Source organism: Sturnira hondurensis, unplaced genomic scaffold (assembly GCF_014824575.4).
Source record: "Sturnira hondurensis isolate 20B ecotype Veracruz unplaced genomic scaffold, ASM1482457v3 Scaffold0018728, whole genome shotgun sequence".
NCBI classification, from domain to species: Eukaryota; Metazoa; Chordata; class Mammalia; order Chiroptera; family Phyllostomidae; genus Sturnira; species Sturnira hondurensis.
Genome location: NW_028091359.1, coordinates 15,469,455 through 15,485,244, shown reverse-complemented (window position 1 = coordinate 15,485,244; position 15,790 = coordinate 15,469,455). Strand labels below are relative to the sequence as shown.

The following is a 15,790-nucleotide window of genomic DNA, read 5'->3' as shown; positions in this document are numbered from 1 at the left end:
AAAGGCACCTGTAAATTGTGTGGGGTGGAGCCTTAGGTAATCACTAGAGTGTGGCAACCTGCTTCACCGTTCTGTGGCTCTGTGTGGAGGAGGATTTGGAGAGGGGACAGTGCCATGCTGTCTGGCTTCTGGAAGTTTGCCTGGCATGTGCCCCTTTTCCTTCACCCACTTCCCACATGTAACTGGCACCCTTGCAGCTAGCTATTGACTTAGTGTGAATCCCAGAGTGGGTGGGCTTGAGTACCTTTTAAGTACATACTTGCCCTTAAAATGGAGTCTTCTGAACATCTGGCAGTTTCTTCCGCTCCACTGGTTGTTACAGCCAGAAGTTATGGGGATTTATCTTTCTGGTGCTGGAACCCTGGGCTGTGTGTGGTCTGGCCTGGGATCACTGGTTCCTAAGGTGTCCCTCCCAATTTTTATCCACCGTAAGTGAATGTGGCACTGTCCCACATTCCGCCACCGCCAGCTCTCTACGGCCACTTGTCTCTGTGCCTCTCCACCCTTGCAACTCCACCCCTCCTACTTACCTGGATGGATGTGGCTTCTTTAAGTCCTTGATTGTCAGACTTCCACACAGCTCAGTTTTGTGACAGTTCTGGGTGTTGCTTGTTTTGAGACCTAGCTGTAATTCTTTATGTGGTTGCGCCAGGAGGCGAAGTGTGTCTGCCTACATCTCCATCTTGACCAGAAGTCCCCTGATGTTTTATTAAATAAAATAAATAAAATGCAAAGTAATTTTTAGTTGACTTTGTATAATGCCAAGTACTTAAGTTTTTAAGAAATTGAAATTCCAACTATAAGGTAAACATTATAGGTATAAGGTAGACAGTATCTGATCCACAGTGGGCATTTAGTACATATTTGTGAAATGAGTGAATGAATTTCTTACTTGACCTGCTTTCAGAACCTTTCTCCATCTGGTTTTCTTCTGTTCTGGAAATCATTTAACCTAATACTTTTTTTTTTCCAATTAAAGTGGTATGTTAAGATCTGATTTTATTGTTCCAGATGTAGTGTAATAATTGGCTAAATCTGTTAACCTACTGTATCTCATACCATATTTCTATTAAACAGTCTAAAATTGCCTTACTGTCCTAGGTTGAACTTTCAGTCATTTAAACTCTTCAGCCATTTTCATATGAGTATTGAACCATAACTTTTCCCATTTGTACTTTTGTAGTATTTTAAAAATTTGAAATACTTGTCTTAGCACTCACAAATTACTGTTTTAAAATTGATAGCCTGTTGATAGTCGATATATGAATTTTTACAAATATGTATAATTTCTGCATATTTTGCTTCTTAAGATGCTTAGCAAATGCTTTCTTTCTTTCTTTTTTTTTTTTAAGATTTTATGTGTGAATTTTAAGAGAGCGGGGAAAGAAGGAAGGAAGAGAGAGCGAAACATCTGTCAGCTGTCCTGACCAGGACTTGAACTAGTAGATTTTGGTTCATAGGCCGGTGCTTGATCCAGTGAGCCACAACAGTCAGGGCAACAGATCTCCTCACATGCCTGTAATTTAGTCATATAAGTTAAAAAATGGTTGGGATTTTTTTTTTAAATCCTCATCCAACAATATAGTCTACTGATTCCTGAGAAATAGGAAGGGTGGGGCAGTGGGGGGAGAGAGAAACATCGATCAGTTGCCTTTTCTATGTCCCCAACCGAGGACTGAACACACAGTCTAGGCATATGCCCTGCCTGGGAGTAGAAACTGACCTCAGCTTATGGGGGTCGGCATGGCAGCCAACCGAGCCACACCGTCCAGGCCTGGTCTGGCTTCTTAATAAATGTCTAAATACTCTGATTTATGATTTTTTTCCTGGCCATGACAGAGTCTCTTCTTTGGTCAAAGTACGTATACCAACTTGGATTCCTACTCGTACAATATCTCCAGTATGGAAGATCAATTAAAAAGCTAACAAAAGGCCCTGGCTGGTGTTGCTCAGTGGATTGAGTGTTGGCCTGAGAACCGAAAGGTCACCATTTTGATTCCTAGGCAGGGCACATGCCTGGGTTGTGGGCCAGCTCCCCAACTGGGGCCATGTGACAAGCAACTGATCGATAGATCTCTCACATATCGGTATTTCTCTTCCCCTCTTTCTCCCTTCTCTAAAAAATAAATAAATAAAATATAAAAAATTAATGAATGGGTTATTTTTTATATATTTCTAGTTAAGAAATATACTTTTCGTTTTAACAAACAAGAAACTTTAGCTAGTTGTTCCTTGCTGTATAACCCACTAATGGTCAGTAATTAAAAGGTGTTTGAATTGAAAGCTCTGTTTGCATTTTCCATATTAGGCAGTCATGCTGGAGCAAAATTTATATGCTGATACCTGAGATTAAGAGATAAGAAAATGAAATTATTATTTACTTTTTGGACAGGATTACTAATTAAGAGATAATTCTTTTCTTTAATATATAATCTTTATTATGTATTTTTCCATTACGATTCAGGCCCCTTAACTCCCTTATAGTCTCCTTATATCAGTTCTTTGTTTTCTGATCTGCGTTCCTGTGCAGTGGCTGCATCACAGAAGGGCAGTTACACTGAGTTACTTACATCTTACAGATAAATTTGTTCAGTGAAACTTTCATCTTGATCTAAGGTGTTACTTCACCTTAGAAAGAAAAAAAAGCTTTAATGGGAACAAACAGTAGAAACAATTTATTAAATACATTTGGTAAGACATTTGCGGTCAGATTATAAATACAAAAAACAAAAGGTATTTGTAAGTTCGCTGTTTCTTTTGTATAGAGACATTCTTAGACATTGATATGTACTTTTCCTCCTCTGTGAAAACCAAAAACGTTCAGTGTTCTTGGGTGTAATAACAAATGTACTACTCACACTTAAACCCTGAGAACAGGGTTTAAGATGTGCATATCCACTTTTTACCTTTGGAAGAGAGGCTGTTTACTTGGACATTTTCATTACAGGTGCATAGCTGCTGAATATTCCATCCGTTGGTAGATGTGCTCACATAAAGGCATACATGGCAAAACAGATAGTTTTTGTTCTTTTAAAGGAAAAGGGGATATGTTTGCTAAGAATAGAGAGAAAGGTGGTATTGGATCCGGAATATAATTGCTGGATTTTTGGTTGAATAACATCTGTAATAATAGTGCCAGCACAGGATCCAGCACAGTATCTCTGTGATTTAAACATATTTTCCATGAATTAATCATTCTCAAAAAGTTCTTTCTTTGTTTTACCATTGTTCTTCAGGCAAAATACATATATTCTGTAACTTGAGAGAGAGGGAATGCCATGGAAGGAAAAAGTGAACTTACAATTAAACTATTAAATACAGAGGTTGCCTGTACCGCATATCTCAGTTCTAAAAAGCACTTTTTGTTTTTAACATTTCTGAAATTGAGAATGCATCTCATTTACCTGGTGTCTGACAGTTGACAGTGGTCATTTGTTCTTTGTCCATGCAGTGATGATGCATCTTACAGTTGATAATGTCACAGGTTCTGTGAAGTATTGGTGTCTATACCTGTGAAGGATGAATGTCAGATGCATTGCTTAATGTATTTTGAGAGCTATGGACTAAATATTTTTATAATGTCAGTGTTGTTACATTTTGGCAATTGTTGTCTACATAGGAGTCAATATTTTAATATATTGTAATATATTTTTCTCTTAAATATTTTAATATTTGAAGTATTTTAATATATTTTTATCTTAAATTTTATTATATTATATAATTAAAATGTTGCAAAAATAATTTTCATTTGATTTTTTAAGTTGAATAACACTAACCATATACTTACTATTGGATGCTTCTACTAATATCACACATTTGGTGATATAAAATATGTTTATTTTTCCAAAGTTTTTTTTAAGATTTATTTTTAAAAGTTGGATAGCTATTATCTTGAACAATGTCTGATTCTTACAAGATGATGTCATGTTTTTGTTTTTAGAGTCTTACATTTAAGGAAAAAGTAACAAGCCTTAAATTTAAAGAAAAACCTACAGACCTGGAGACAAGAAGCTATAAGTACCTTCTCTTGTCCATGGTGAAACTAATTCATGCAGATCCAAAGCTCTTGCTTTGTGTAAGTATTTTTATGAAATGCCTTGAAATTATTACACTTTGGTTTAACTGAAATGCCAAGACCTTGAATATAGTTATTAGCTAAAGATCACTTAATGATTCTTTCTGATCATGCTTGAGGACATCACTAAGAAAACTAATTCATAGAGGATACTAATATACTTAGATCAGATTGTTTTACTTTTCTTTTTTCTTTTCCTTATTGTTAATGCTTTGGTGAACTCTTTGTCCTTACCCTGTTACCAGATTATAAATTATTCAGGCATTATCGTGTAATGGGGGTGAAGGGTAATGAAGCAAACCATAAATCAGAGTGCTTCCTACATCTGTATGGTTGCTTTTTAAAAATCTCCGATTGCTGTTGCCAAGCCATTTAGCTTTTCTTTCCTCCTCTTTTGTTGTTATCACCTTCTATTTTCACTGGTTTTGCCTACAAATTCTGTCCTGGAAGGAAGAGAAGAAAATGGGTGTGGTTAACATTCAATTATTGTCATTAACTCAGCTTTTAACAGCCTTAGATGGTATTAGGTTCCTGAGAGCATCAGTCAGGTACACAAAATAATGAAGAACTAACAGATGTCAGGGAAGGACAGCTGTATGAAGTGATCGAGAGCATGGGCTCTGGAGACAGACTAGTTATGTGGTTAGGGTGACTTAACCTCTCTGCTTCCATTTTCTTGTGAAATGTTACAGTAGTTTCTGCCTTAGATTAAGAAGATTGGTATTTAACATGTTTTTAGAAATAATGTAAAATAAATGCATAATAAGCATAAATAAATGTTAGCTGATATTAATGTTAATAGAATAGTTAACATTAACATTAATGTTATTGATGCCCCAGATGTAACAGTAATATATTGTGAAGTTCATAGGATCCATGTTTAACTTTTGTGGAATTTCTCCGGTTTCTGGAGAGCAGCATCCAGAAAGATTTGTTATCGCTTTGTTCAGCAGTACGCCTTAAAAGTTCTAAGGTGCATTCAATTTTGATGGCATATTTTTCAAATTTCTGTACCTGTAAGAGTTTATAACTTGATAGCCGTAGTTTTAAGAGTTCTGTGAACCCCCTGTGAATTAAAAAAAAGAAGTTTACATGTGAGTATTTTTTCTGGAGAGAAACAAGAGGAGAGGGAGGTAGAATTCCTGCAAGGGTGTTCCAACCTGCAGGCCACTTGCGGCCCAGGATGGGCTTATGAATGTGGCCCAACACAAAATTGTAAATTTACTTAAACCTTTTTTTTGTGGGGGGGGAGGGGCTCATCAGTTTTTGTTAGTGTTTGTGTATTTAATGTGTGGCCCAATACAACTCTTTTCCCACTGTGGCCCAGAGATTCCAAAAGGTTGGACACCCCTGCAAGGATTAGTGACCCCAAAAGAAGGTCTCTGATATTCTGAACTCTTTGAAGAGTCCATCCAGATTTGGGAATCTAATGGAATAAATTGTTAGAACTTTGGCATGGAAAAATTTCATAAAAACTATCTGTGAGACTCTATAAAATGAATTAAATACACTTTTTCTTATTCTTCTGTCATGTAGCACAAGTTATTCCCTCATGCATGTCATGTATAATAGCACTGCTCTGTTTACATTGCTGTAATTCAGAATCAGAGAAGGCACTAAAGTCACTGGTGACTTATGTGTTAAATATTTTGTTGTTGAAAGAACAAGAACCTAAAACTTGCTGTTTTCCAAGTTTGAAATTTAGCAAGCACAAAAAGGCTGTTTAAAATTGAAATTATTTTTCTTTGCTGCCACCTAGTGGTTAAACAACTTTAAAAATAGTGGTTCATCAATTATTTCATATTTTTCATATAAAAATTCTAAATCTTAGTAAATGGGAGAAGTGAAGGAATAACTATGAAGTGATCTTAATCATGGTATTCTTAAAGGAATGCAGTTCTGTTTTCTCCCTTCTCTACCATCTCTGTTCTAATCCTACTACTCTCATTTTTTCAATCCTAATTGCTTAGTTTTTATCATCTGCTACCTCACTTTCATCATTTTTCTGCACTGGAGTTGTGGTGATCACTTTAAAAAGCAAATCTTATAATGCCCCCTGCCCAGCTTAAAACCTCTTGAAATTGTTCTTGGGTAAAGATCAAGCTCCATACAGACCTACAAGGTCATGCCAAACCTGACTCCCAGCCTCCACTGCTAGCATTCTGTGTTCCCTTGTCTTCAGTCTCGTCCGACGGCCTGTTTCCCCCTCCATCTTACCACGTTCCTTCATGCCTGCCCTTACGCTTGCTGTCCCCTCGGCCCACTGCGTGCTTTTCTGTCCTCTTCACATAGTAATTCCTACTAATTCTGAGCTATTATCACTGCCCAAAGAAGTCTCCCTGACTGTGCCATGTTTCCCTGTTAAGGTGCTGTAGGTATCTTCATAGTTCTTACTTCACTTGCAGTCTAACTCTTATTGCTCTGATTATTTTATTGGTTTAATTCAGACTACATGCTTCAGGAAAGTGGGGAACATCATCTTTTATACTTGTCATGTCTTTGGTATCAGAGTATTAATGACTAAATATAAATGTTACTGGGTTATTAATGCATTAATATAATGTTAGAAAATAGGCTAACAATTTTGAATTACAGATATGCTAGGGCTTACCTTAATCATTATGACGGGAAAGAATCTGTAGTTAGCAAAAATAAAAGTATGGGCACAAATTGCACTGGCCTCAGTGAAATGAACCATGTAGCTTGAAGGGTAAATAGATGCTCCCAAGTTTCAGGAAGCTTTTAGTCTCCTTAAAGTAGCTAGGTGTTTGCATTTATATACACCTCCAGTTTGCTTTTCTTGATACACAGTGTTTTTCCATAATAGAAGGGGCTCAGGTATGGGTGTTTGGAGGTGTGGGTTCTAGCCCTGTCTGGGTTGGGTAGGTGCTCCGTACTGGATGAGGGCTGCTCAGGGCTTGCGTGGTGCGCATCCGGTGTCCTTTGCTTTTGATTGCAGTCATTATGACATCGAAACCAGTACGTTCCAAACGGAGGTGCACTGTTTCGTCACTGCAGTGTTGCTAGAAAAGTTATGTTATTGATAGGATTTCTTATGAAAAGCTAATACCTAGTTTTTGTTTTCTTTTAATTAGGATTTTTCTCCCCTGGACATTATTTACGTCAATGAGCAAGTATAAATGTAGACCGAGGGAATCCTTAACAAAAGCAGTTTTGATTTATTTAAAAATTCACAATCATTGTTGTTGAGATATAATTCACATACCATAAAAGTCACAATTTAGAAATGTACAGTTCATTGGTTTTTAGTGTGTACAAGGTTGTTCAGCCATTACCACTGTCCAAGTCTGGAACTCACCATTCCCAGAGAAACCTACTACCCATCAGCAGTCACGCTGCTTTCCCTGCTCTTTTCAGCTCCTGTCAAATGATTTTTTAAAATTGAAAATTGCTTTTTTTCTTGCAGAATCCAAGAAAACAGGGACCTGAGACCCAAGGCAGCACAGCAGAATTAATAACAGGGCTTGTCCAGCTGGTCCCTCAGTCGCACATGCCAGAGATTGCTCAGGAAGCAATGGAGGTGAGTGACAGGTGTAGTTTCAGGACATCCGTCAGAAGATGTGTCATTTCTAGGAATGGTATGTTTTTGTCTATACACTGTTTAATGAACCAGTGGAGAAAGATGGGGTTTACTTGTTTTATATCACATAGCAAAACACCGTGCACATTCTTATGCTTAATAAAAAACTCAAAATATTCTAATTGTACTTGAACAACAATAAAAAAGCTGAAAAGTTTTTCTAATTGTAGTTGACTTTTAGAATTTTTAAATAGGTATTGAATTTAAAATTCAGATACAATTTGTGTACCATAAAGTTTACTATTTTAAAGTGTGCGATTCAGTGTTGTACAACCATCCCTACTGTCACCCCATTTCCCTTGTCACCCACGTCATTGGCAACCCCTGGGCTATCTTCTGTCTTTGTAGATTTCCTCATTCTAGATATTTCAGATAAGTAGAATGATACAGTATGTGGCCTTGTATCTGGCTTTTTTCATTTAGCATGTTTTCAAGGTTCATTCATATTTTCAGTTTTCTATATTGCTAAATATTTCATTGTATGGATATATCACAACTTTTTCATCTATTCTTCAGTGGATGCACATTGGGTTTTTTTCTGCTTTCTGCCTGGTATAAATAATGCTGCTCTGAAAATTTGTGTGAAAGTTGTTGAGTGGAGGCATCTCTTAAGTGTGTAGTTAGGAGTCGAATTGCTTGCTGGGTCACGTGGTAACTCTCTTTGACTTTATTTAGTAACTGCCAACACTTTTCCAAAGCAACTGCATCCTTTTATGTTCCCACCATGGGGGTTCCAGGATCTCCTTGCCAATACTTGCCATTATTTGTCTTTTTGATTATAACCATCCTAGTGGGTGTAAATACACTTGACTTTTCAAAAAAATTATTTTTATATTGATTACTTGATAATTATGGTTCTAATTTAAATCAGTTTTATTGTGGTATGATTTACATATAAAACCCCAAGATTTAAAATGTTTGTCATCACCCCAGGAAGCTCCGCTTGTCTTTTGCATTCATTGCCCACCCACCCTGTTCCAAAGACCACTGGTCTGGTTTTTGTCACTATAAATTAGTTTTGCCTGTTTTAGAAGTTCACACGAATGGGATCTTAGGCAAGATAGTTCTTTTTGCATGGCCTCTTTCACTCAGCAAGTTTTTGACATTCATTCATGTTGTTGCATGTGTTAGTTCCCTCTTTTTTATTATTGATAAGTATTCCATCGATGACTATACCAGTTTACTGACTTGCTAATGGTCACTTAGGTGAATCTATTGATCACTAGCAAAAGTTGTCTTGTGACCCTTTGGGTCCCTCCCTCCCTCCCTCACTCCCTGCATGCTTCCCTGCTCCCCCGTAGCCACTGATGTGCTTTGTGTTGCTGTAGATTAGTTTGTATTTTACCTAAATGGAATCATAAAGTATATACTTTTTTCTGTCTTTAACTCAGCATGGCTTTCATGGCATTCATCTATGCTGCATGTGTCATTAGTTCATTCCTTTTAAAAAATTCATTCCTTTTTATTGCTGTATAGTGTTCCATTGTGGCTATACCACAGTTGGTTTATATATTTTGATGGAATATCTAGTTTTTGGCTGTTAAAACTAAAAATTCTAGGAACACATATATACAAATCTCTTTGCAGACATATGCTTTCATTTCTCCTGGGTAAATACCTAAGAGTGCAAAAATCTTACTATGTGGTCATTTTAAGAGACACAGCTTAAATACAGGGACACTGGAGGGTAGACAGTATAAGGATGGAGAAAATACATCATACACACTAACTCTAGAAAACTGGAGTAAGATATATGGAATAGATACAGAGTTCAAAGCTAGAAGCGTTACTAGAAATAGAGAGGGGCATCTTATTATAACAGAGGGGTCCAGCCCATCCAGGAAATAAAACTCTGTATGAACCTAATAACAAAGCTTCAAAATATATAACGTAAATGGAGTGAGAGAGGCAAACCCAGTCATCGTGGGATACTTTAGCAAACTTTTCTCAAAACCCTAATTGAATAAACAAGCAAAGAAAATTAGTAGGGATAGAAGATTTAAACAATGCAGTTATTAAATATGGCCTATTTGACATACATAGAGCAATACATTTAGTAAAGCACTTTGTTTTTAAGTACACATGGAACATTCAGTGTATCCTTACACATGAAGTCTCAACAAATCCTAAAGGATTGAAGTCATTCAGGATTATTTTTGTGACTACAGTAAAATTAATCTAGAAATCAATAATAAAAAGCTTTGTAAAATATCAAATGACTCTACCGTGTTCTCATTCATACTCTGGACTTACGTACTCTGCAGATTAGTAGATAAAGTTGTTGGGGGCAAAGACACGTGGAAGAAGAGTGAAGACACCAGGAGACGGGGATGAGAGGGTCAGAGACACAGGGAGAGATACAGGGAGGCTGAAAGGTCAGAAAACAGAGATACATGGAAGTAAGGAGAGCAGGAGAGTACAAACACCATTCAGAATTGCTTTGTAATATCTACAAAAGCTAACCACGGGGCCTAACAATTTCACTCAGTGGGTATGTAGCCCACAGAAAATATACTATATATTTTTATATTTTTACTGAAAGACACATACAAAAATATTAATAGCATAATTTGTAATAGCCAAAAGAATTGGAAACAACTTCTGTGTTTCAGTAGTAGACTAGATTAATAGTTTTTGTCATATTCATTCTACCGATTAAAACAACAAAAAAAGAAGGAATGAGCTACTCCTAAGTGCAAAGCATGGATAAATCTCACAGACATAACATTGAGAGAAAACAGCCAAATGCAAAAGAATGTGTTGTGAGATTCTCTTTATATAAATAGGAAACAGGCAAAACTAATCTATGGTGATAGAAATCAGTAAGTGGCTACCTTTGTCAGGGGCCAGTGACCAGAAGGGAATGTGAAAGGCTTCTCGGTGTTGATAATGTTGATCCAGGTACTGGTTACGTTGAGTGTATACATTTGTGAAAATTCATTGGGATATGTACTTAAGGTTAGCTACTTTATTGTTTGTACTGTACACTTCATTGTACCAAAAATTTTTCAGCACTCATTGCTTATATTTGTGTACCATGCTGTTGGTCCTATAAGTTTGTATATTCCTTGCATTCTTTTTGGAAGGATATTTGACAGTATTTGGCAGGAGCTGTACAAATGCCCTTTTGTGTGTGTGCAAAAAATTCCATTCCTGTATTTTTGTAATCCTCTGACTACAATTCAAAAGGAAAAAGCTGCACACATACATGCTTATTACTGCTCTTATTTACAATAGGAAGCTATTAGGAAAATTTTTAATATTCACTCATAAGAGAATGGGTTAATATTTAATGCAAGAGAATGATATCTCAACTTGGTGAACTCTTAAACATTCAATAAAACATGCAGATCACCCAGCAATACGAAAAAGTGTTTATGAAATGTCAGTTGAGTGTACTGTGTTTACAGCTGTCCTAGCATATATGTAGGAAAGTAAAAAATATAAGGGAACATAAAAAGAAATAATTATTAACTCAGGGAAAAGGTTAACACGTTCTCTTTCAATATTTTAAAAAAATATTTTGTCAAACTATAAACAAAATTTGCCTCTTAAAGTGTCAGTTAATGATACTAAGTTTTTGCACAATAGTCATAAAATTGAATGTTAATTTGTGCTGTTTTTCCCTTGATATGAGAGTTATAAACTATAATATTTGAAGTCTCACAGTGAATAGCAGTTTTCCATAAATATCTGAAAGTAGTTACAGTAAAACTTTTTAAAATATAGCTTATTGATTGTGCTATTACAGTTGTCCCATTTCCCCCCTTCACTCCCCTCGACCCTGCACCCCCCTCCCACCCACATCCCCTCCTTTAGTTCATGTCCATGTGTCATAAGTTCTTTAGCTTCTACATTTCCCATACTATTCTTACCCTCCCCCTGTCTATTTTCTACCTGCCATCTATGCTACTTAATCTCTGTACCTGGTCCCTCTCTTTCCTCCTCCAATTGCCCTGTTGCTAATCCTCCATGTGATCTCCACTTCTGTGGTTCTGTTCCTGTTCTAGTTGTTTGCTTATTTTGTTTTTGTTTTTGTTTTTGTTTTAGGTGTGGTTAATAATTGTGAGTTTGCTGTCATTTTACTGTACATGTTCTTTATCTTCTTTTTCTTAGATAAATCCCTTTAACATCTCATATAATATGGGTTTGGTGATGATGAACTCCTTTAATTTGACCTTATCTGAGAAGCACTTTATTTGCCCTTCCATTCTAAATGAACGCTTTTCTGAATAGAGCAATCTTGGATGTAGGTCCTTGCCTTTCATGACTTGGAATACTTCTTTCCAGCCTCTTCTTGCCTGTAAGGTCTCTTTTGAGAAATCAGCTGACAGTCTTATGGGCACTCCTTTGTAGGTGACTGTCCCCTTATCTCTTGCTGCTTCCAGGATTCTCTCCTTCATTTTAATCTTGGCTAATGTAATTATGATGTGCCTTGGTGTGTTCCTTCTTGGGTCCAACTTCTTTAGGACTCTCTGAGCTTCCTGGATTTCCTGGAAGTATATTTCCTTTGCCAGACTGGGGAAGTTCTCCTTCATTATTTGTTCAAATAACTTTTCCACTTTTTGCTCTTGCTCTTCCTCTTCCCCTTCTGGTACTCCTATAATTGGGATGTTAGAACATTTAAAGGCGTCTTGGAGATTCCTAAGCCTCTCCTCATTTTTTTGAATTCTTATTTCTTCCTTCTTTTCTGTTTGGTTGTTTCTTCCTTCTGGTCCACTCCATTGATTTGAGTCCCGGTTTCCTTCCCATTCGCACTATTAATTCCCTGTACATTTTCCTTCATTTCACTTAGTGTAGCCTTCATTTTTTCATCTAACTTGCGACCAAATTTAACCAGTTCTGTGAGCATCCTGATCACCAGTGTTTTGAACTGTGCATCTGATAGGTTACTCTTTGTCACTTAGTTGTATTATTTCTGGAGGTTTGATTTGTTGTATCGTTTGGGCCATTTCTTTTGTCTTGACACACTTATTATATAGTGAGGGGCGGAGCCTTAGGTGTTTACCAGGACAGGGCAACTACATCACTGGGTTGTGACGCAATGTGTGTGTGGAGGGGTCTGAGAGGGAACAATGGCACTTGCTCTGTTGTCTGCTGGATTTCAGTCACTTCTTCCACTTCCCCCAAGCAAATCGGGCCTTTCTGGTGATGATTCATGGGTGGGTGGGTTTGTGTACATTCTAGGACCCTGTGGGTCTCTCCAATGAACTCTCCTGTGAGGCTGGGAGTCTCTCCCAGCACGTCAACCCTCACAGGTGTTTTCAGTCAGTGTTTTGAGGCTTTATTTGCCTGGAAACTGGAACCCTGGGTTGTGTGGTCTGTCTCACTCCCCAGTTTTGCCTGGTTTATCTGCGCACAAATGTGGCACCGCCCGGTTCCGAAAGCCGCCTTGTGCGTCGTGCCCTTCCACAATCTGCCGCCTTGCTGGGTCTGCCTGCTGCCGCCTTTCATGCCTGGGACCTGCCAGCCACCACTTTGCAGTGAGTCTTCTCCACCTGGCTCCCTGAATCTACCCCTCCTACTGGTCTGGATGAATATTTCTTCTTTAACTCCTTGGGTGTCAGACTTCCATACAGTTCAATTCTCTTTCAGTTCAGTTTTTTGTTTCTAAATTTTTGTTGTCTTTATTTTGGTTGTGGAAAGAGGCATGATGTGTCTGCCTATGCCTCCATCTTGGCCAGAAGTAGTAAAAGTGAAATAACAGAGGTCTTGTCTTTAATAATTTATAACTTTAGGAGTTATAAAGTGGCACAAGGCTAGACATTTAAATATCTTTTTCTAATTCAGAGCAGGTTATTTGCAGTTTATATACTTTATTTGGTTTTAAGAAATCAGTTCTCATTATTTGTTCCAAAGAGTGTTCCATTGGAATTTTAATCAGTGTCTTCCATAGCGTAGTAAAGAATTGCCAAGTGTGCTAAGGACTGAGAGGAGTGGACAGAGCTCAACTCTTGAGCTTCTGGGGGGTGTGGGATTGGAGGTAGGGTCGGGCTGGTCTGAAGGAAGAATCAAGTTTTGCTCTTTCTACATGTGATGGCTTTAATTTATTTCATATGGTGTTTTTGTATGTTTGTTGTATATTTTAAATTATTTAGTTCCTGTTAATTCTCTGTGAGCCAGATTCCCGTTCCAATTCTGTCAATTTAAAGTATTTTTAGGGTGAATAATCTGCTATGAAATGCAAGGTCTATTTTGCTCTCCTTTTTTCAAATATAATTTATCTTTTCTATTCCAAAATAATTTGTGGCAAGATAATTTTTAATTTATCTTTTGGCCTAGAAGTAATATATTATTGTGTGTATTAATTTTGGCAAGCTGTCCTTACTTTGGGATTAATTTTATGTTCCCCCAAAAGTTTAATTTGATACTTACTGAAATTACCTGTTTGTATATTAAAGCAATTTTTACATGTTTATATTGGAGTTCTAAATTCATTAGTCATTTAAACTCATGCATGTATGCCATTTTGACCTGCATAAGATCAAAATGATCTGCATAAAGTGAAATACATATGTATATCCGCCGCCCCCCCCAGAGGTTTGGATTCTTAGAGGTTTTCTTTTACCTTACACTGTATATTGAGGCTACAATGAAATAGTGTGATTTGTTAGCATTTGTAAAATAAATAGTCCAATATTAAGTTAACCTAAAATTTTTTGGGTAATTCTCTCTCTTTTAAAATTCAGGCCCTGCTGGTTCTTCATCAGTTGGATAGCATTGATTTGTGGAACCCCGATGCTCCTGTGGAAACATTTTGGGAAATTAGGTATATGTATTTTTATTTTTTAATCTAATTAAAAATTTTATTTTGTATTTATTTTTTCTGTAAATATTAACACTATAGTACTTGGTTTATTATATAATTTGATTCACTTACATCTCCAGAGGTTTTATGATTTTGTTTTTTATTTGATTTGAAATTACTAATTAGATTGTTTCTTGTTTTAACTGTGGGAATGATGTCACAGCAATGAAGAAAGTAAATTTCTAAAAACTGTGTTAAATTTTATTACTCAGCCACAAGTACTGCTATTTGGTCTGTTCTTTTTATTTCCCATTTCTCTATAGTTACAGCTGTGTTTTAAATTGACTTTGAGCAGTTATAAGCTTAGAGTTTTAATATTTTGTAATGTTGATAGTTTCACATTTTTTAAACTATGGTCTTTCATAAGTTTTCAAAAATACCAGTGTTTTTGATGAATGAATTAATAATAAACATCTGCTTACAAGGCAAAAACATATAGAATTTTATAATTTCCTAGGTTTATAAATTATAACCTTTAAATGAGCACAAAGACAATACATACATTGAGAAAAATTTAGCCTCTGGTTTTGTCATTATCTTATCACAGGAGTGAGTGCACCAAGTCACTCGGCAGCTGCGTTAAACCCTTCACTCTAACACAGTGCTCTTCCGTAGCAATGTGATGTAAACCACATATTTACCTTAAATTTTCCAGCCGCTGCACTAAAAAGTAAAAAGCGGGTAAAATTAATTTTAATATATTTTTAGCCTAGTATATAACTCTAAAATATTATTTCAACATGAGATAATACTGAAATATTATTTTAATGTAAAAGTTACTAAGGAGGTGTTTTACATTCTTTTTTTCATAAAGTCTTTAAAATTTGGAGTGTGTTTCACACTTACAGCACATTTCAGTTTGCACAAGCTACATTTCAAGTGCTTCAGTAGCCACATGTGGTAGCTGGCTGGTGGGTGCTGTGTTGGACAGTACAGCTTCAGAGCAGGGATCAGCAAACTTACTCTTTGAAAGGCCAGGTAGTAAATAGTTTAGGTTTTGATAGTCTCTGTCATGACTGTCATACTGTTGGAGCACGTAAGTGGCCACAGACTGCATTTAAGTGAATGTGGCCATGTTCCCTTATCTGCAAAAGCAAACAGCGGGCTGGGTGTGGCCTGTTTGCAATTGTTTGAAGACCCCAGCTCTAGAGCCCTGGGTTTGCCTACAGTTTGTTTCTGTACACATGGTCTGTTATTTGTTCTCGAGTCCTCCACAAGGATTAGATGCATGGATGAAATAATTGGGAGTTTGGGGAATAGTGGGTTTAGCGGTAGTTGATTTTTTTAAATGCAATCTGTATACTTT

At 36.7% G+C, this 15,790-nt stretch overlaps 1 protein-coding gene across 4 annotated transcripts in view; it reads left to right on the top strand.

The window, feature by feature from the left end:
* NF1 (neurofibromin 1) overlaps nucleotides 1-15,790 on the top strand; it is a 233,814-nt gene that overhangs the window by 80,081 nt on the left and 137,943 nt on the right. For all 4 annotated transcript variants that reach the window (XM_037069749.1, XM_037069751.1, XM_037069750.1 and 1 more), the window contains exons 13-15: nucleotides 3,941-4,075; nucleotides 7,503-7,616; nucleotides 14,366-14,445. In XM_037069749.1, the coding sequence (XP_036925644.1) occupies nucleotides 3,941-4,075; nucleotides 7,503-7,616; nucleotides 14,366-14,445 (329 nt within the window). The remainder of the gene's footprint in view (nucleotides 1-3,940; nucleotides 4,076-7,502; nucleotides 7,617-14,365; nucleotides 14,446-15,790) is intronic.